General features: G+C 42.3%; 2 protein-coding genes across 2 annotated transcripts in view; one reads left to right on the forward strand and one right to left on the reverse strand.

Annotated features, from left to right (window-relative positions):
• Positions 1-2,248, reverse strand: part of TSHZ1 (teashirt zinc finger homeobox 1) — a 57,736-nt gene extending 55,488 nt beyond the window's left edge. Inside the window, exon 1 of the mRNA XM_021530859.4 lies at positions 1-2,248. This exon is cut by the window's left edge and continues 460 nt beyond it. The gene's annotated coding sequence lies outside the window, so the exon portion shown is untranslated.
• Positions 2,249-2,296: 48 nt separating this feature from the next.
• On the forward strand, positions 2,297-14,482 carry PTGR3 (prostaglandin reductase 3). The gene is made up of 2 exons (XM_021530860.4): positions 2,297-3,319; positions 9,168-14,482. Exons 1-2 carry the CDS (start codon positions 3,015-3,017, stop codon positions 10,090-10,092), a joined length of 1,230 nt encoding a protein of 409 aa, XP_021386535.1. The 5' UTR covers positions 2,297-3,014; the 3' UTR covers positions 10,093-14,482.
• Positions 14,483-22,076: the final 7,594 nt, after the last annotated feature.

Raw genomic sequence — 22,076 nt, forward strand, 5'->3', positions numbered from 1 at the left:
AAGCCACAGACTGGTGACAGGGATGCCAATTTCCGCCGCCACTCCAAAAACTTGCTTAGGAAATGTTTTCATTTACAAGGTTAATTTTTCCTCCCTCTCTCTCTCACACACTCTCTCTCTCTTTCTCTCTCTTTTAAGTTCCTTATAAGACAAAGCTCTTCAGTCCTCTCGGCAGCAGCAGCAGCAGGGAAGATGCCAGTGGAGATGTGCAAAATAAATAAGATTTGATCAGTTCAATCTGTAGCCCAAATCCATTATCTTTCTTTCGTTCCTTTTTTTTTTTTCTCCTCCTTTTTCTCTCTCCCCTTCTCCCCCTCCTTTCCTTAATCACTTCTTCGTCTTCTTCTCCTTCTTCGCGGTGGAGAGCCGAGCAAGCGGCGGCGATGAGACGGTAAATTCAGTCACTCCCCCCCTCTCAGGCTTTCTCCGAGATCAAAGAGTCTCAAAGCGCAACTTTCTCGCTCGCTCGCTGGCTTGTTTCAAGCTCGTGGATTTGTGTGTTGTTGTTGCTGTTGTTGTTGGGGGGTTTTTTGTTTGTTTGTTTTTTTATTGCGTTGGTAATAGTTTGTTCATTGTGCAAAAAACGAGGTCGATCCAGTCTCTCCTTCTCCTCCCAGCACTTAGTCTAAGAGCAAGGAAGCAAATCATAAAAAGGAGTAAAGCCCCCATACATACATATACACCGGATGGGAAATGTCAGTCACTCCTCCACCTTCCAAACAGTCACAGATCAAACAGTGTCACCACCGGAGAGGACTACTTTTCTCTCTTGCTCTCCCTTTTTTTTCTCTTCCACAAATCGAAGCTTCTTCTGCTACTAAATATAATGCAAACACATTTTTTATCATGGATTTTTTTTTTGCTGATCTCGATCTGCAACAGAAGAAGAAAAAAACCAAAAAACAAAAAACAACACACACACACAAAAAATTTGCCAAAACCAAGAAAAACCCCGGAGAGTGTGTGCAGAGAGGGAGGGGGGGAGGAAGAAAAGACATTCACTGAGTGGGACAGATTAACGTGAACTGTCCCCCCCCCTAAACTCCTGGGAGAGAAAGAGATCCACTCTCCCTCTCTTCTCTTTTCACTGAAATATAACACACATTCGGATCCCAGGGCTCTCAGACAGTCTCAACTGATAGACAGACACATCGAGCTGCTTTTCCTGCTTCAGTTTGTTACTCCTCCTCCTCTTGCCCACGTCACCCTGACAATTACAAATAGGTCTCACACAAACCCATACCTGTCAATCTTTTTAATTGCTTTGTTTTCATTTTTTTCCCTTTCCCAGAGCTAAACAATATGACAAAAAAAAAGTCTTAATACAGCACGGCATAAAAGATTCCTCATGTGAGACACGCGTTGAGGGGGTTGTTATTATAATCCACTTGCTGAAGTGCTGCGCAAGACGCATGTGCTGATTTAACTTCAGCAAAGGTCTTCTTCCAGCAAACTTAAAAAGAGAAAGAAAAAAAAAGAGGCAGGCAGGAGATGATACTTCGCCGTGGCACACGTCTACCCAGCATTGAATTAAAAATGATTTATGGGAGATTACAGTTCATCCTTACTTTAAAATACCAACAGATTGCAGAGCGAGAACTGCAGCATATGAAACATACTGCTAATACATTTTGCACAGTATGTGTCTGGGGATTTATATAATGTTAGCTGCGAGAACAGAAGGGTTCTTCCCTTTTTTTTTTTTTAAGTCAAGAAAGCAAATAAAAACTACCCAGCTGATTCCTAAAGGAAAGCACTTGGAACTGCAGTTTTGTTCTTTTTCGGGCAGAAGGGAATTTTCCTTCTTCTTATTACCGCACAATTAAGCATTGAGCTGTTTAGACTGGTAAGATGGAGTTAATTCTGGGAACTATATGCGACATCAATGCAACATCTCTATTATATTGCTTTTCTCTACGCAGTTGTACCAAGTTGGGATTGGCAGCTCTATCATAACATTGACTTCGGTTCCTTGACCCAGTTGATTCCCTGAGCAGGTTCCCTCACCCAAACGTAACCTAGAGCGAAAAATGACTAAATTAATTTTTTTTTTTTTTTTTTTTTTTAAGAAGAAAGAAAGAAGCGAGAGGGGACAGCAAGATTTTCTGGCCGTATCAGGGATCACCCCTGCTACCCAAGCAAACTGACAGCAGCCTGTTACCCTTCCCCTCTCGGCAGGACGGCGACGGCGGGAAGAGCTTCGCCCGTTTAAATCCCCTCCTGCGGCAGGCGCGGAGCCGCCGCCGCCGTCTCGGGGTTGATTCGTAGCACCTTGCGAGGAAGTGAAACGTTTCGCACGGAAGGGGCGGAGCGTCCGCCCGCGGGCAGCGGCTCCTCGGCGGCGGCTAATAACAACATTAGGAGATTAGCTGCAACTTCTCCCCACTTCTCTCTAACCTTTCCCGGCCGATAATTTACCGTGCTTTCTTCTCTCTTTTTTTTTTCTCCATTCCTCCCTTTTTTGGGGGGTCGGGATATACCCTCTTTTTGTAAACGAAAGAACGGGGCGGGGGGGGGGGGGGGGTTAATCCGAGGCGTTTCTCTCTGTCCGTCTGTCTGCCCCCCCTCTCTCCCTCCCCTGTTTTTAAACCCCTTAGTCAGAGCCAGGGTGCAAACTAAAAGCCACCACCACCACCATCTCCTTTAGGAGATACTCCGGCCCGCCGCACACCTGCCTCGCTGGCAAGGCAGCGCAGGCAGGCAGGGGCAGGCGCTAGTGGGACGGACGGCCGCAGGAGCGGGCCGGCCTCGCCCCTCGGTAGTGCCCTTGGGCGGCAGAAGACGAGCGGCTGCTGCAGGGGGACCGTCTTGGCGCTGCTCCTCCGGCGGCGTCTCCGTGCGGCGGAGGGGCCGGCTGGGAGGGGAGGGAGAGCCTGCTGCACGGGGGCTCTGTTTACGTACACACATAGCTGCGAGCGGGGAGTTTCTCCTGCCGGCGCGTCCTGCGAGCTGCCTGGAGAATCCCGAGTCGGAGCTCTGCCGAGCGGGGCGGGAGAGGAGACCCGAGGCAGGGCATGAGTTTTAGCGCGAAAAGCGGCGCTTCGCTGAGCTCCCGGGCAGCGCGGTGGTGGTGGCGGCGGCAGCCGTCCTGTGCCGCGGCGGCTCCTGCCTGGTCCTGCTTCGGTGGCAGCTGGTCACGGCCCGTCCTGGACATGTCCTACTCCCGTCACTTTTTGGATTTCCAGGGCTCGTCCATCCCCAGCTCCATGAAGAAGCTGGTGGTGACTAAGCTGAGCCAAAACTTCAGGGAAGCGGTCACCCTGCAGCAGGACTCGCCCGTGCCACTCCCGGGAGACGGAGACCTCCTGGTCAGGAACAGGTGAGCCCCGGCCGCCCCCCCGCGCCCCGGCCCGCCGACTCCTGGCGCCTTGTGGCCTGCTCTCTCCCACATGCGCCCTCACTTCGGAGGCCGGCTCCAAAGTTGTGCCAGCCGCCATCTGGCGACTGTTAATTTCATTTTATTGTTGTTGTTTTGAACGGCTGGTGCTACAGCTCTGTCACCCCATCCACGTGTGTGGGGGTGACACTTCCTCCTCGTGTGGCGGGGCTGCGTGGGTTTGTCTGTGTGTGCGCGCCGCTCCCGGCGTGCGCCTGCCCGAAGGAAGAGAAACTCCCCAGGGCCTCTGTGCCAAAGGGGGGGCGGGGAAGAGGCGAGTGTTATGTCGGTGAGTGCCGAGGAGGGAGTGGGACGGAGGGGAGCGCTCGCAGGGCCCCTCCCTGGGGCCTGCCCGGGCTGGTTACACGCACGCCCTGCCCGGGGCATGAGCGTGTCCCCGCGCGGCGCCCCGGCATCGGTGTGCGGGCGGCCCGGCCGCTGCCTCGGCGCGGCCCCGCTGCCCGCGCCGCGCTGCGGGCTCGCCCCGCGCAGCCGTGACTCGCCGGCAGGCCGCGGCCGGGCGGCCCCGGCACCACCCCCAGCCCTGCGCGCCGAGCGCGGAGGGGCAGGGCGGCCCTCGGCCTCCCTCGCAGGACGCGGGCCCGCAGTTATTGGTGGCTTTTAGAGAGCAGCCGGGTCGGGCGAAGAGTGAGGAGGTGACATTTTGCTTAGCATAATACACCGTAAATCCCACGTCCGGCGCGGTGACCAGCTCGCCATGAAATGAAGACTCCGAGGAGAAAACGTGCCTCCCCCCACTGTCTCCATAAAGCCTGTTTGTCCTCGGTGGCTCCTTCCTAGACGCCGTCCTTCCTTGCGCTAAAACTAAATCTTTTGAAGTTCAGAGGTTTCTCTGCCCACGAAGGGAAGCCGAAACTCCGGGGACTTTGGAGCAGACTGCGTGGCTGGCACGGGAGAGAGCAGTGTTCTCAGGTTCTTGTCAAGCAAGGAAATCGTAGTAACACATAGTTTGCCGTGTTCGCTGTGGGAGCCTAAAGATGTTAAGCAGCACTAAGTTGGCTTGAGAACAATGCTGCGCGGTTCACTAAGGCAGTGTGTGACTGTGTGCGTATGTGTGACATGTATGTGTCCATATGTAACACAAAAATACAGGGTGAAGAAGGGATTAGGAGAAAGAGCAGTGTTTCTTCCAGGAGCTGACGAGAAAGCTGCTGTGGCACTTTAATTCGATGCTGACATCTCCCACTAGGATTTCTGAGACCAAAATTCCCTCCAAACCTCAGAACTCTAAGACACTGTGTTACTGCACCACTAATAACTGAAACAGTACTGGCGTGCAACAGTATCGGCTGGAGTTAAATTCCTTCCTGTGGAAGAGGTCCAAAGACTTGAGATACAAGTAGCAAGTACTCTTATTTGGGTAATACAAGGCAGAGGGACATCCTTGTTTCTAAACTCCCCTCCCTCCCACACATGCACTTGCAGTCTTTCTCATCCCACTCCCCCGCCTGCCCTCCTGTACATTTCTAGAATTTATTCCTTTTTTTTTAACAGCTTCCAGTGTAACTCTTCCCTTCTTCCTCTTCTCCCTCCTTTTGCTGAGTGGGCTCCCTGGGTGCTTGTGGGACATGCACAATCATGGTAAAAGGGCTCGTACCATACTAAAGGCGGGAGCTGGTCCACAGATTCAGGCAGGCAGTTGCTGGGATTTAACACACATATTCCTCTACTGGTATACAGGCATGTGTGGGGATGAAGGGGAGGAAGAGGTGAGTGATGAAGTCTAGATGTAGAGTTCATACATTTTGTATTACTTGTAGCGTTTCTTCTCTCTTTACTGTTTTTTTTTTTTTTCTGAAGAATGTCACAGAAGACACAGAATTACATTACTGTAAAACATTCGCTGTGCACAAGCTGCAGCATGAAGCAAGTTCTGAATGTTTTCCCTTTTTCTGTCACTCTTGGGAAGGACTATCCCATCCCAAAACGATAAGTCTCTGATTATTTAGTTTTTAAAAGAAAACAAACAACCAAGCTCAAATACAATTATACATTTTCTAATAGGTAGAAGCATACAATTAAAAACAAAACAATGAAAGACTGGGGTTCCAAGAGGGCATTTACAGATTTGTTCATTTTAGTCCCAGTCATGCCCATGAATAGTATTAATTGCTTTGAGCTTTTCATGCAAAACAATCGTCATTCACCACAATAAAATGTGGTTTGGGATTTATGGGAATAGGAAATTAAAATCTGTGTGTGGATAGATATTTTAAAATGAGATGCAGTTAGGGGAAACTTCTGTTTTAGAGAGCTAGGTCAGCAACTCTTATTTCTACTTTTTTATACAGAAAAAAATAACCCATCTTTTACCCAAAAATACTTCAAAACTAGAAATTAATTTAAGGTATTTGTTTTACTTTGATTCTGTGTAGGACAGAAAGGGGAAGGGAAAAGGTGATAAATCCTTAGTGAAGCCATTTAAGTTTCGTATGTCCGTTTGTTCTGTTTTCTGGGGGGCAAAGAGGGGTGGGTGTGGAAGCAAGGGTTTTCCATTTCATTGCAGGAGAAGGGCCCAAGGCTGTGAAAGTTTGGTCCTTCTTAAAGTTGGGGGATTTTCGAGATTTTCTTGATGAAGTGACACATTTCATTGTCAGAATACCTGTAAGAATTTACTTTTGGGCTGGAAGATGGGAACAAAGTTTATAGAAAAGGGAGTAAGAGAGGTTGAGAAAGTTTCTTTTTTTGAACCAGGGGACTAAAGGGATCACAATGGGGAAAAATGGAGGGCTATTCCTGCTGGGTGTTTGGTCTAAATAATGTTTTTCTTGCGTGGTGCTGCTTTAGATGACTTTGTTTTGTCTGTGTTTAAGGCTGTAATGCTGGTTTTCGTTGTCTCACTCTTTGTTGTGGTACACAAAACAGCATTTCTTCCCCTCGGCAGTGTCCTCCTGTTTTCTATAATAAACAGTATGAGGGGTTTCAACACTGTTGCGTATAAATAAAATGGGTGACTCAATGTGCATAATTATTTTGAGAAAACCCAGTCTCAGGCTTTTTTCACACCCTGCCTCAGGTTGCCATCTTGAAATGTAAGGGGCAAAACTCAACTAGAAACTTCTAAATTAAAGGACAGATTTAAAGTAAGAAAGTGAATGAAAGCAACATAAAAGATCTGGAAGGTGTCTTAAAACCCACTAGTACCCCAAGTAATTGTTTCTTCTACTCTCTCTACTTGTTTCTTCTTCTGCTCTCTACTTTCCTCAGTCTCAGAAGTTAGTAAACTGATCTTCAACTTGTAATTCGTACTTTATTCTACTTTTAAAAGCAAAATAATCTGTGAAACGGCACGCACATCCTACCACCCCGCTTCTGTTAGCTGGAATGACAAGGCAAATTAGACACTATGTTTTAATCCAGACGGTGTGTGTGATCGTTTTAATGTGCAAGGAAGCTAAGACTAAACAATCTTGTTAAAAAAAATAATAAATAAAGGGAGGGGGGGGGGGGGGGGAGAGAAAAATCCAGTACAATGCGACCAGGAGTTAAGAGTTTGCACACAATAAAACGGGGGTTTAAAAAAAAAAAAAAAAAACAGGGGGGGAGCGATAGAAGGTAGGCTGCGCTGATTAATAATGATGAACCCAGAAGCCCTGGGAGGATCATTTCCCGTGGCACAGCCGCCCCGCAGAGACGGGGAGGGAGCGGGTGTTGAACACGCGTGTCTGTGTGGGTATGCACGGATGAGTGTGCGGGGGCGGCCGGGCGCCAGCCCCGCGGAGAGCCCGCATCCCCTGCCCGGCGCGGCGGGGAGCGGCCGGGCAGCGCCAAGTTGCGCCGCGGCCCCGCAGCCGCACGCACAAGTTGCCGTGCGCCCCGGGCGGGGAAGGGTTCGCATCCTCTCCAGCTGCAGAACAAAAGCAGCGGTGCGTGTGCTGGAGCCCTGCTCGGCAGCCGCCTGGCCCCCCGCACGACTTGCCCCTTCCCCGCGCGCAAAGTTTTTGTCCTCAGAGTGTTTGTTGTTCTACCTGCCTTTGTGCTCCGGCCGCCGCCGTGCAGCGCCGAGAAGGGGAAGGTCTTAAAAGCAGGGGGGGCTTGTTCTCCTGTCGCTGCGCTGCCTGCCCGTGTCGGGGTGCGCTGCCCAGCCGCGGGCACGGCTGCTCCGCATCCTGCCAAAGCAGACGCGCGCCGGGAGCGTGAGGAGAGAGGCTGAGCCCAGCCGGGAGCCGGGACCTCCCTTGCGGGCTGGGGCCGGGGACACAGCGGGCGCCCCGGGCTGCCCTCGCGGCTACCGAGAGCCCCGGCTGGGCCAAGCCGTGAGGCCGGTGACGGGGCAAGCACCGAGCCCCACCGGGCTCTCACCCTCCGCTCCCCTCCGCAGAAGTTGGGGTGTAAGGGCGGGAGGAGGCTGGTGCAGCGCCGGCACGTCTCGCCTGGTGCCCGAGGGACACGGTCTGCCTCGGAAGCTGCAACTCCGTTACCAATTTTTATACATCTTTTAGCACTCCTGTACGGGAGTCACCGCAGACGGGATAATAGGAGATTTTTTTGTATCTGCGGACAAGAAGTAGGCATTTTTTGCTGCGGAGGAGCGGCGAGTTAAAGGCAGGATAACGGAGAGGTTCTTTTACCTATTTTATGTATGGATATGTTTAAGCTTATGTGTCTTTTTAAACATAACATTGGTGAAAGTTTGAAGCTCCCCATGCTGTAAAAAATGAAGAATATCAAAAGGAGTAAAGCGGTTTTAGTTCTCTTCACTCTGCGTGCAAGCAATTTAAAACTACACACATATACGTTCTGAGCTTGTTGCTAACTGCAACAATGAAACAAACACTGTTTGCCTACTTCTGCAGCTTTTACGTGGTGTCAAGTACACCTTTTAGGTTGTCACATCCATACATAGTAACAGTCCTGGCATTTGCTGTTTCATGTGTTTCTTTTTTACATTTTTCAGTTATCAGAACCTTCCCCAGTCTCTCCTCTCTTGCCTGTGTAAAGATAGTTACTTAAAAAAAAAAAATCTTTGCATTTGAGCTAGATCATAACTTTGTTTTAGGAATTATCTCATAGCGCTTAATCAAGTTGTGAGAATGTCTTTATCTTTCTCTAAAAAAAAAAATAAAAAAATTGCCATCTATTTTCACCTGTTAGAGGTCAGTAGGACTTGATATTCAGTTTTGCAATTTTACTCCTTCTGTGCAAGGTTGTTTTGATGTGTTGCAAGTAATTTATATAAAGAAAAATATTTTAACGTTGACATTAGCTACATCAAAAGGCAAATTTGCTGTAGTGACTCCATCAATTAAAAAGTACTTGCCTACAGTAACATGACCTTGCAAATGACATCGATAGTTAATATGATCATTAGTCATTAACAGTATTATTATATTCAAAAATATAAATTTGTTGCCAGAATCCACATATTTACTGCTCTGCATGTTTCATTCTTCTGTGTTTTCAAATCTTGTATGAAGCGGTCAGTTAATTTTCATGCTTTAATCTTTTACAGATTTGTTTTCAGCTTCTTTAGCTTAGTCAAGTGGACGTAAGGAAAATATAAGGGATTTTGTTTTGTTTTGTTTTGGGTTTTACTTTTTACAACTTCTTGTTTCTTTTTGTTTAGAAAATTTGTCTGTAATTCTAGAATAACAGAATGGAAACTATGAAAATCTGATTAAAGTAATCTTTGGAGTGTACTCGTTATTCAAATATACATATAATCAGAACAAATCTTGTACTTATCCCACAAATTTAAATATAAGGTTTCTCATACAATGAAAACTTGGTAAGGAGTAAATCTCGTTAAAACATTTTTGTTTTCTTCTAGATTTGTCGGCATCAATGCATCTGATATAAACTACTCAGCTGGTCGATATGACGCCTCAGTTAAACCCCCCTTTGATATAGGCTTTGAAGGTGTCGGTGAAGTGGTAGCATTAGGACTCAGTGCTAGTGCAGATTACACGGTGGGTCAAGCTGTGGCCTACGTGAAAGCAGGTTCCTTTGCTGAATACACAGTTGTGCCAGCCAGACAAGCAGTCCCTCTACCCTCGGTGAAACCCGAGTTTCTCACTTTAATGGTAAGTGGCGCAACTGCATACCTCAGTTTGAAAGAGCTGGGAGACCTGTCTGAAGGCAAGAAGGTTCTGGTGACAGCAGCAGCTGGAGGAACAGGCCAGTTCGCTGTGCAGCTTGCAAAAAAGGCAAAATGCCATGTAATTGGAACCTGCTCCAGTGATGAAAAGGGTGGCTTTCTGAAATCCATTGGCTGTGACCGTACCATCAACTATAAAACTGAAAATGTCGAATCTGTGCTTAGGAAGGACTACCCAGAAGGTGTGGATGTGGTGTATGAATCTGTTGGAGGAAAGATGTTTGACTTGGCTCTCAATGCCTTGGCTATCAAAGGGCGCCTGATAGTTATTGGGTTTATCACTGGCTACCAAAACCCCACTGGCTTCCAGCCTATTAAAGCAGAGTTATTGCCAGCAAAACTATTGAAGAAGTCTGCTAGTGTCCAGGGTTTCTTCTTGAACCATTACCTTTCTGACTACAAAATGGCTCTGCAGCATTTGCTCAAGATGTATGAAAGAGGAGACCTGGTTTGTGAGGTGGACTTTGGAGACATGTCTCCTGAGGGCAAGTTCACTGGCTTGGAGTCTGTATTCCGTGCTGTAGATTACATGTACATGGGAAAAAACATTGGTAAAATTGTAGTTGAATTACCTCACTCTGTCAACAGTAAGCTGTAAAAACAGAACAATGATATAAATCAGAAGAGAGAAAATGGGCACTTTATGCCTCAGATTTACTAGAAACAATTTCTTTTTTTAAGCTTAGTAATGGATATTATATTAAAAAGCAGCATTAAAGTGTTAATAAAAAGGGATGAGTTTGTTGGGGGGGGTTCATTTGTTTGTTTTTATTTTCTTAAAATTGTCTAAATCAGTGGCTGTAGCGGGGGCATAATGGGCCTGTGTTTGATACTGTCACTTAGGTTAGCATGAGACAAGAACATTGTTCATGACAGAATGTCTTGATGCACAGGCAGATTTAGTCTGTCAGCCTGATTTGATAAGACTCCATCTGTAGTTCAGCTCAGAAAAAAAAATCTTTCAGCAATTTTGATTCCCTGATTTAAAAATAAAATTGTTAGAACAAGAATAAGTAAAGAGTTGTATCTTTCGGTTGCTCTATTAATCTTTTGAAGTTCCTGGGAAAAAAATGCTCTTGATTTTCTGTCACAAACATGATAATCATAATTCAGTTGCATCATGAATCATAGTAATATTCCTTGACTGGTTACACAGGGAAATCTATCCTCCAATTCTGACATGTCAGTAATATTAAGCAACTTGATTTTTTTTTTAATTATGTCTTCCATAACTATAAACAACTACACAATTTTCTTTTAAATCTTTAACTACAAGTTGCAATATAGTCTCATTTTGTTGCCTTTTCATTTTCCACTCTTACTGTTTATTGTCCAGTCTCCCCTTTAGTCAGTATTTAAAGATTATTAGAATGGGATTTTGAGCCATGTTCATGTGTGTTCACACCCTGTATATTTTTTGAAGATTAAATAAAGTTTTAAAAGCTATTTAAATATTTGTGGCATTTATTCATAATTATATGTTTCTTGCTGACTAGCTCTTTTTCAGATATTGTGTTTTTCAGAGTTATTTGACTGATCATTCTTGAAGGGACTTCCCATAATCAGGCCGGTGCTTCTACTTTTACCAAATACTGCTTCTGCAGGAGCCCACTTACAAACAGCAGGACCATTTTAAATCTATAGTCACAATACCTGGTACACGTACTGATGCTCAGCCATACATTTTATAGCGGGTGCAGTTAATGGGTTTTGTAAAGTTTCAAAAATTCTTCCTCACCTAGTGAATATTATTAATGGTACATACCGGGGGAATTCCAGCTAGAAGCATAATATTTTCCAGAACAATAAAATACTTGACACTGCTTGCTCTACATATTTTTTTCCATAGAAAACTTTTAAGATCATAAAGGCCAATTTTGCCACATCTTTTAAAATGACATTCATTTGTATGCTGTTGAAGAGATGGAAATTTCCTAAGATCATATGCTTCATAATAAACATAATGATAGACTGATAATGCCTAGGACTTGAAGGAAAAAATCCAGGGTAAACTTAATTTTAGGGCATTATTCAGGACAGACTGTATACAACATTTTTGATGGTAGCACAGGAAAACATAGATTTTATTCAGTAGTGCTGACAGAATAATATTTTAAATTTTGATATAGTACATTCATAATGTAAATTTTTAGTACATATGTAATTAGCATCATAGAGAATTATGTACAATGTAGAACTGTCCCTTTCTTGGGCCATGCCTGACCACTGGGTTTAGTCGCACTGGTGATTTTGGGGAAAGGCAGAATGGATTGAGTCTTTTGTGACCATTTTTCTCTCTTACTCAAAGTGAGCATCAAACCACCATGATTTTTGTTTTAAGTAAGATCTGCTGTTAGAAACATATTTCCTTTTTCATCTCTGATAATACAAATATTTTGTTGTGTTTGTGTTTTGCATAATTAGAAAGGTATATTGGCCTTCCAGCTAAATGCTATAAGATGACAACACTCAAGTACCATACAGAGCATGCAATGTTCTCAACATTTTATTCCTAGGCATGTGTGATGTCTTTCCTTGTTCAGAGATAAAGTGAAGTCCTTGGTAATTAAATGCATCTTAAAAAACCAAGGTTGTATGGGATGTACTGTGGTAAAATAATAAAAAAAAAAATTTAAAAACAAACCAATTGGTTACATCTGTGATATGTACAGAAGAGTTGCATGAGTAACAATTTTTTCAAATTAAATTCCCACAATCAAATGCAAAAACCATCCAACTGGCACAATTTTCAGATATGTTGATCACTGTCGGTTCAATAGATTCGGTGTTTCTGAGGCAGTAAATTCCATATGTTTTTGTCATAGAAAATTCTTCCTGTTACAGGATTCTGTTTGGACATACATTCTACTTTCTTTTTAATATGTTACTTCATATAGAACATTGCATAATGCAACTGCCCCAGGCTTCTTCACTGATCAAAAGAGGAGAAGAGAGGGACCTTTGGAAGGTTCACACATGTATATTCAGATATGACATGTTGTTCATTTTAACTTTGGCTTCAGATTGTTATTTAGCCCTTTCATATTGATCACAGCATTAATAAAAGGTTTACATTTATTACATGCATAACTTGGATAGCCCATGTACAAATTTCGTAGCCCTTTTGATGTTTAGATTAGGCTATGGTGATTGGGCTTGTCTTTTTCATCAAATGTTTATGTTAAGCTGAAGGGGTAGCTCAGGCATGAATATGGAATGAAGAAGTAGTTTTTGTTTTTAAAGATACAACTTATATGCTTCAAATTATTAAAAGAAAGCATTATCAATTGAGAGAGAGTGAAAAGTATTTCTTAAACATGCAGATAAGGCCTTTTTGATGAGTTTCGTAATAAATTTTGGGTTGCAGCAAGGGGAAAAAAAATAACTTCTCTTTATTTAAAAGTACATTCTGCAAACTTACATTTGTGGGAGCAGGGCTGCCTTTGAATAAGTAAGCTATGATGGATTTAAATAATGTTTAAATATTAGATGCCTAGGAAAATGTATATGGCATGCACACTGAGAGGTTTAAATGATGATAGGACATTGAACATACAAGGAAAAGAAATACTGTAGAGTCACAGCAAGGGATTAATAACAATACACTTAATATGCTTGCAAAAAAAGGTGTATTAAAAGCTGTGTGCACAGTGGGGACTTAAATGATTAAAAATAATAATACATTTGCCTTGGAAGTACGAAGTATACTATATGTAGAGAGCAGGGATTTAAATAATAATACTATTAATAATAGCAGCTCATTGAGATGTGGTTGCCAGCACTACATCCTAATTTTACCTTTCTAAATGAATTTGCTACAGAGGAATTTGGCATTGTTTGCTGAGGCTAATAACCAAATTTCCCTTCCCTACACACATATGCTTCCATGGAAAAACAACAAAGAACTAGATGAAGAGCTGGCTTGTTTCCTGAGTCTGTCACATGTGTGCATACGCACGCGCGCACGGACACACACGTACTCACTTGCTCTCTCCTGGCTTGCAACCCTCAGCACATTTTACAGATATGCTTCCTACTTAATTGCTATGCTGGATTCTCCTAATACCTTTTTGAATCAAGTTGGGTTTCTACCAAGCAATAGTTTGCTGTATGTTCGTATGTGTGCAAATGTGTGTAATGTATATGCACATAAAGTGTATATTTAGTAAGTGGATATGAATAACTGCTGTGTCATGTAAAAACAGATAATTGCAATCTCTCAAGGAAAAGTTTGTAGTAATGTTTGCAGATATTATATATATTCCTACTTCTGTCTGAGGAGTAAAGAAATTTCTCTGCTGAATAGCTGTTAGTATCTATTTTACAAGATTTACTCATTTTCAGGTACCTAATGTAGCTGCTAGCATGCATGCACGACAATACAATTTATATGGTAAATGGAACCAAATAATGGCTTCACTGAATGTTATGGCTGCACTGAAGGGAAATGTCACGGTAAATAGCTGCCAAATTATGGATCATGCCGAAGTGTCACAACTGCACTAAAGACAAATAGCACTAGAGGCTATTGCCACTGTGACGCTTTTGAGTTATGAAGAAGAGGAGCAGCCTGATGTGAGCCTCTTTGTGTCCTCATTATAGCAAAGGGTTACTGGTGCAGTGTACAAGAAAACCTAGTCCTACGTGGTGGCTAGTTATTAATCTGTTCTTTTTGAATCTAACAGCTGTAGCAAACCAGAAAATCTTTTCCTTGCTTTATGAATACATATAAACACATACAAACAAAGAAAAACCTGCAGGTTTTATGAATGTAAATGTGTACGGGAAATGACTAGTAATGGAAAAATGTTGTAATAAAATAATCTAATCAAAGAATATTATTAAATTTAATATCATATGTGTCTGAAAGCTTTAGTTGCTTCTTATGCAGATAGATGTGTGAAATATAAGCAATAATGCACTTTCTCTCTTTGTAAAGACTTGAGTAGTAAGGACATTACCAACTAAATTGCTTCTTCTAAACTGAAGTGTGTCCCGGTTTCTTTCATTTTAATGGGAGGGTAATAAAGATGAAAGACTAACATTTTAACTGATGGATCCCTTAAGCTACAGAATAGAAATTTATTATGTTTTGAGGGAATATGCTAAATGCTGAAATGTGGAAAGAAGCAGGGGAATCCCAGGTAAAATAAAAGCAATGTAACCTGTTTTCATTATTATTATGACATACTTTTATGAATGGAAAACTACATACTGCTCTTACTTAAGCTGAGAAAACAACACTGATGTTTCTTTTGAGAAAAAAATGGGGGAAGCTACTTGGAAAAAAAAAAAAGATTTGGAAATGGAGGGACATCACTCAGCAAGTGGTCGCTTCTCTCTATGATCACTTTTCAAATCCTGCCTGCAGTATTCAGGGAAGTGAGTTTGATGCTCTGCACACTATTGTACACACCACAAACGTACCATCCATAACACAGCACAATTGTCAGTTGCTGTTTTACAGAGGGGCCAGGGCTGAACAATCATGGTGGATAAATTACTTTTCTATTCTACAGCAAGTGGCTTTCCTACCATGTGAAGCTTAAGGTCATTGGCAGGGCAGCGAGGGGGTAGCTTATATATTAGTTAAAACTAATGCACTAATAGTGTTCAGATAGAGGAACTAAACCAATTCATTAAAGCTAGGTTTGTTCTTTGAGATGGGGAGGAATGACTTGGAGAGTTATTGTACCAAGAGACACACATGTATATGCATGTGTATGTGTATATGTATATGTACATGTATGTATTTTGCCTTAATATGCCAGTTCTTGCTACAATATTCCTGTAGATAACTTGTTTTTTTTTTTCTTTTGTTCTTTAATATCTGCATTAAAATCTTCATAATTCATGACTGAATAAATTCAGATTTCAGAAGTAAAAAATATTCTCTGAAGATTTTAAAACTTTAGTAATAGAATCTGCTTACAATTTTTGCAGTGTAGTCTAAGGGGGGAGGGCAAGAAAAACCTGTCAAAAATTAGGTAGAAGATCCTTGAATTGCAATTAGCATGCCCAGAATTTATTTTATGTGCAATGCAGTTGCAAGTAGCTGCTTCTTATTAAATGAAAATCCTGTATTATGTACTTCAGGAACATTCCGACTAATGAGTATGTAATGTCCTTAGTGTAACACAGAACTTCTTTTTGTGTTCACAACCACAAAATGCTGGAAACTTGACAAATGATATCATTTAAGACAGATGCCTGCCTTAGGGACCTGTTTTTTGGCTTCCTGTTTCTGGTTTTTATTTCAATAACATTTGTAATTGCCACAGGATCTGTACCTGCGTAGTGTTTTAACTCCTTCACATATGCCCCAATGCATTAACTCCTTGGGTAGGTACCCGGGAATATTTTCTTTATTCTTTTTCCTTTTTCCTCCCCAGCTGGTGTGTTCTTCCTGCCTCTCACAGGCACAGCTACACACAGAAATAAAAGCTGGATCTTATTAGACCAGATGAAATGGTAATGTCAAAGGGGGTAAACACTTACTGCACTTGCTGTGTTTTACTAGTGCAGAAATACATCTAGTCCAGGCCCAAGGCAAAACCCAAGAAACTGTGAGGTACAGCCTGCTGGTTCTCAGTGAGAGACAACACAGTTCTGTGTACATGGCCTAGGCACACAGTATCTTGATCTCAGCTATACTTTTCAATGTATATTTCCCCATTAAATTCACATTCTTTACTTAGGTTATAGGGCAGGAGAATTTTTGACATCACTTCAGTTGATGCTGCTTATAAGAGGCATTTTGGCAGTGCTGGTTCAACACAAGTTGTAAGTTGCTGTGCCTCCAGCAGAGCCTGCTTCATGTAAAGCCCTTATCACAGGACAAGAGCAGTTTTCAGCTCCCTAGGCACTCAGCATGGATCCTGGCAGACTGCAAGCAACCTTCCCACAATCCATAACAGCTCAGATGTTTTGGTGGTGGTTTATAGCATGTTCTTTCTCTCTTTTTTTGTAGGCCTTACAAAAAAACATTAAAAATGGGCTGTGTACAAGAAGCTTACATGAGTCTTTGTAGGTGAATTTTCACTGAGCCACTTCACTGAATACTGCAGGGTGCAGTAATAACAAAAAAAAGGCTTGGAATGAGCATGAGCTCTTGGCAGCTATTTTGCAGGTAAGACTTTTCTACTTGTCTTAAGCAGTTACCTCTCCAGCATTTCCAGTGTTTTCTGATGTCATTTTGAAGCAAAAACTCTGTGTTCAAGCCTTCTGTCATAGGACATGCAGACTCATTGCACTTGTACTCCTAAGACAAGTTTATCCCACAAAGTGCTGAACAACTGTATCTTTCTTCAGAACTGGAGCTGGTGACTTTAAAAACCTCAAGAAATGTCTCTGTTTACTGCAAGACAAGACAGCACATCATAAAAACCTACCCTCCAGGCTTTCTATAAGAGAAGGAGGGGGAAGCCTTTATCTTCTGTCACAAGAGGGAGGTCAAAAGGACCAAGCAAGTGCCAGACCAAGTCACTTCTGCTGTTCTAGGGTTCATTTTCAGAGAAAGTAGGCAGGCACACAAATCTCATTATGTGTTACAAGGATCTGTGCAAAGGCTTCTTGTGCGCTGTCTTAAAACCATACCCCTAAGGGACTCATTCACAAAGGGATAGAAGGAAAGGAAATTTGTATATTTTCTGGAAGCAGTAAGACATGACATGCAGCACGGTTCTGGCTGATTACAGCATGCCTCAGGTGAGCTGGGAGGCACGAGGCTGCCAGCCAAGTGATTTCAACCACCCAAGAAAGAGAACTCCACAGAAATGCATTGTGTGGCATGTCTGATAGTTGCGAAGAAAAACACTCCAACTTCATTCACATTGGCATGGCATTATTGGCATGACTATTCTTGGCAGCCTATTGGAAAGCATTATTTGCATCCAGAGTTTTGAAGGCCCTTTTGTAACATTAAACAAGAATAATGCTGAAAAAGCCTAGCTTATTTGTCCTTTAACACCTGTGTGTAATCCCTCATTGAAGCCCTAATGAGGGGCTCTCCTTGGATTGTGTTACTTCCAAAATAAGCCCTGCATACAAGCAACCTAAGGTACCTTACCTGCCTGCATAGTGTTGTCAAGAGTAGCCAGATGAAAGTGGATAAAATACATTATTTTTCCTGTATCCTCAGTAATCAAGATGCAGAGTCAGTTACTGGATCATTTGACTTCTTACTGAGCTGGGAAACCTCAATCTGCTATCACAAGTGCCTACAAATAAGAGAGATATTGAGTCAGTTTCCTCTCCTGGGAATGTAAATGAGGAACAAGAATAAAGCTCTTGAAACAGTGTAAAAACAGTCTCTGAGGAGAACCTGACTCTTGTTTCTGTGTATGTGTGTGTGTGTTCATGCTGCTGGAAAAAAACAGTTTTAATGCACAGACCTGCCTAACCTCAAATTGTAGTGAAATTTCCCAGGGCCTTCAGATAACTCCCAAGGTCTTGGGAAATTCAGTTCAGTCAATGCAGAAATACAGTGTTTGTAGTCAGTGATGTTGCAAGAGCTCTGGGATAATGGGCAGTGGCAAAGCAAACCTTGCTGTGGAGGAGGAACTGCTAAAAAGACAATCCTCAGGTTCCTGGATTCTCTAAATTAATTGGACTGTGAGGGACAGATTATTATCCATCCTAGTTAAAAAAAAAAAATAACAACAAAAAAACCAACAGATTTTCTGCTCACTCCTGTAAATCACAATCTTTACTTACTTGATAGGCACTTTTCATTCCCTTCTCCCTCTTTCTCTCTGCTTCCCACCCTACACCAAAAAAAAAAAAAAAAAAAAAAAAGAGTGAAAATAATAATAGAGAGGTAGGCTGCTGGAAGTGTTTCAGGCTTTTCTCTCCCTCTTCAGGAGGGGGTAGGTCAAATTTTCTTGTAATATAAGTAAACCTAAGAAAGCACAGAGTTTTGCCTATATGATCTGCAACAAAATTTGAGTAAATTTATGGCAAATATATACATTTTACATTTTCCACAGAAACAGACAATTTTTCTTTACAATGTGCAAGATCTTTTCTAGCTACACAAGGGGGAAAATAAACCAAAACAACCCACCAAGTTGTTGTTTTTCCTCTTGTGTGATTTAATTTGCAGTGTCTCTCATTCTGTTAAAGTGATGAGGCAACTTCTTTGGCATTTCTTCCTTCTTTGCTTGTGAAAAGCTGCATGTTCAGCAGTCACAAAAATGCACATCATAGTGTAAAGAGGAAAGAGCCAAATATTCATCCTTTTCCATGAACTTGAAATTGTAGCAATACAAAACATTTCAGCATTGGGTCACATGGTATGAAGTAGAACCCTGTAAGATGAGTGGTGTGCTGTAGATAAAAGATGCTGTAGAGACAGGGTTATATCTTACAGGGACAAAAAAAGGATGTTGATAGTCCAGGTGACCAGAGGAAAGCCAAAGTCTGTGCTTCACCTCAGATGAGTTCAGGTCTTTTTCCCTCCCAGGTAAATCAGATACAGTCCTAAATCTAACAGAAGTGCTTCACAAATATACTGCAGTGAGCACTAATGCCAGTGTCCTTGCTTTCTAGATTATTTTCGTCCATCTTCCTGGCATTATGTCACATTTCCAACTAATTACAGACAATGTAAGGTGGGGAGGTGAAAGCAATTATTTTGTTGCTTCCAGAAATGAAGTCAGAACTTCACCAGTCATATATAAAATGGCAGCAGTACTTCTTAATAATTTCAGTAAACAAAATGTTTATAGTGCCTTCAGGATGGCTGGAGGGGAATGGTCACTCAGGCTTAGATTTTTTTGGAGCTGCTCATCATAATTTTGCCAGAGTACAACTGACATCCATGCTTATCCAAATGATGGAAAAGTTTCTTGGTCCTTGAAAATTAACCGTACTGTACCAGAGACAATACAGAAAACGGTGCTGTTCCTATGCTTTCCTATCTGCCACACTGTAAGTGGAAAGGTTGAACAGCCCCCAGTCCTGACATTTGTACCTCAGGCAATATGAACAAAGCTCTGAAAAGAAACATATTTGCTCTAAGAACCTGTATCACTCCAAGAAGATACCATTTCAGAGTGTTGTGGGTGACTTAATCTCTTTATTTAATGCTGCATTTAAAAAAAACCACCAACCCTAACAGTCCTATTCTCTGTCCCAGGGTTGCCCTGGTTCTGTGCCTGGCAGGCTGGCTTTGCTCTGAAGCGCACCAGCTCTCCATACCTTGTATATTTTAATGCCGACACTGATCTTCAATCAGCTTTGCTCTGGCCTTCCAGTGAAAATATGCCAAAATGTCATAGGTTTCCAAATGAAATGCAAATACTGAACTTTCTGAAATTTACTGATAGTATTTTACTCCTTTACTGCATCTGAGCTGTACCAACGAGGCACATCGGAAACAAGGGTTTAAGATTCCCGACAGCAAAGGTCTTTGCACTTGCCACTCCACAGGTGTCTCAGCTGGATGGTCTGTGGCACCTTGATGATCTTAAAGGTCTTTTCCATCCTAAATGATTCTACAGTTCTACCTTCCATTAAGAATATAGAATCCTCTGCTTGCTTGCTCACTCAGCACAATGAAGAAAAGCAATGAAATACTTGATGGCAGGTCAGACTACCTTTTGTAATATGTAACTGTTATTACACAGATGTCACAGCAGCAGGTGCAAAATAAATACCTGGGTAATGGAAACCATTTGCTTTGCCTTTAGCCACAGGCATCAGGTCTGATTTACTTGTGGCTGGCAGCTAAGAGAGCAAGGGAGACCCAGGTCCCTACAGCCAGGCTCACTTTTACTTGCTCAGAGATGGGAAAAGTTAGCCACAGTGGAAGCTGATCCAGAGTTCATCCTATTTTTCACCATGCCCTCTTCCTCGTGTTCCCCTACTGTTCTGCCAGAGCAGGGAGATTTAGCTGAGCCTTGAATCCACACTTACGCACTGCCCTTTCATCATTTGGACCTTGGTGAATGTACACAATCTGGAGCAGTCTTTGCTCAAGGCAAACAAAGTAAAGGAGGAGAGTGACATTTCAGTCTTTCATTGCAGAGTCATTCAGGTCACTCACTGAAATTATAGACACCAGCTCCAGCAATGTTAGCAGCCAACTTTAGATTATTAACCATCCTTTTGATAGCAGTACATTTATGGTGCCAGTTGCACAGAGAATTCCTCCAAATTACAGGGTGTCCTAACACAGCTGGTCAAACCACATGGACCTGTAGATGCAGTAAGCAGTATAATTACACCGGTTTTCTCATTTGCACTTTCCTAGCAGCACTCAAAATTCATTCTCAACCATTGGATGCTGCTTTTTGCATCAGGCTATGAAGAGATAGGAGTGAAGGGTGCCTTAAGAATAGCTCATTAAGAAGACATCAACCATTTTCTTTTATTGCATTATTTATGTTTTGGGTGATAATACAACACTTTTTCCAGGGCAAAGTGCACTCAAGAAGCATATTGGCCTGTAGGTGGTTTCATTTGATTAGGTTTAGAAGGGGGAAAGGTACAGCAATTTCTTTTACCTGCTGTTATCCTGAAAGACCTGAGCTCTTTCTTACCCTCATCAGGCCATATATTGTCAATACATTTGAGATCCACTAAACTTCATTACCCTTTCAGATGCTTCTGGGAAAGGTAGTGACTTTTTTTATCTCCTAAGGCTCTGGAAATTCTTCACTGCAACAATCACTGGCATGCCTGGTAGGATCCATTTTTTAATATAATGACCTTCTGCATACAAGAAAACAAACATGAAGAGGACCTAAACATTTAGATGATAAAGCTGATTTCACACAAAGCAGTCCACGACAAAAAAAAAAAATCAGCCAATAATAATAATAATACAGATAATGGTCATGAATACTTTTTTAAATTCCTTTAATTGTATTTTATAGTTAGTCAAATAATCTGTTAATTACAGAAATTTCTCATTTTTTTCTTTATTCTCCTACAGAGCCATTTTCAGTGTCTAATGCTGCTGCTGTATATTTTGGTACATAGGTAAATATCCAAGAATAAATTTTGGCCCTGACCATGGAATATTTACTCACTTTGAAATGTAAGTAAAAGAAATGAAAGTGATAAACTGAAACTGTAAAAGCTGGGAATTCCTTATTTATTTTAATGCAGCTTCTGTCTCTGACACTTTCTGCTGCTTTTCTGCTATAACCAATACTAATGATTTTAAAAAACCAAACAAACCCCAACAACAAAGCATAACAGAACAAAACAAAAAAAAAACCCCACCCAAATCTGGGAGGTGCAGAAGGGGTAGAAACTATCAGACATTCCAAAGAGAACATGAGAGAATTTAGGTTGAAAATAAGGCCATACCATAAAGTGTATGCCAGGTCTGCTCCTTATTATAGAGAGGGACTCTAACAGAGTTCACAGCGTATGAATGGATTCCCATGCCTGTGTGTAAGAGACCAGACAAGCAAGTAGAAAAACTGCTCCTCATGCTCCTTTAAGCCCTGAAAGTTTCTACTAATATTCTTACTGTGAAGAAGAATGGCATCTCAATAGTTATTAACTGAGAAAGCACTGTTTAAGTTATTAATATAAAGTACAAATACCTTCAGTATCTGAAAAAGTCTT

The sequence above is a fragment of the Lonchura striata genome, chromosome 2 (genome assembly GCF_050655825.1).
Source record: "Lonchura striata isolate lonStrDom1 chromosome 2, ASM5065582v1, whole genome shotgun sequence".
NCBI lineage: Eukaryota > Metazoa > Chordata > Aves > Passeriformes > Estrildidae > Lonchura > Lonchura striata.

What these genes read in the sequence shown, in the direction of transcription:
- PTGR3 (XM_021530860.4), top strand. Translation starts at nt 3,015, where the DNA reads ATGAGTTTTAGCGCGAAAAGCGGCGCTTCGCTGAGCTCCCGGGCAGCG. An exon ending in GACCTCCTGGTCAGGAACAG is followed by an intron (nt 3,320 to 9,167) that starts GTGAGCCCCGGC and finishes GTTTTCTTCTAG; the next exon opens with ATTTGTCGGCATCAATGCAT.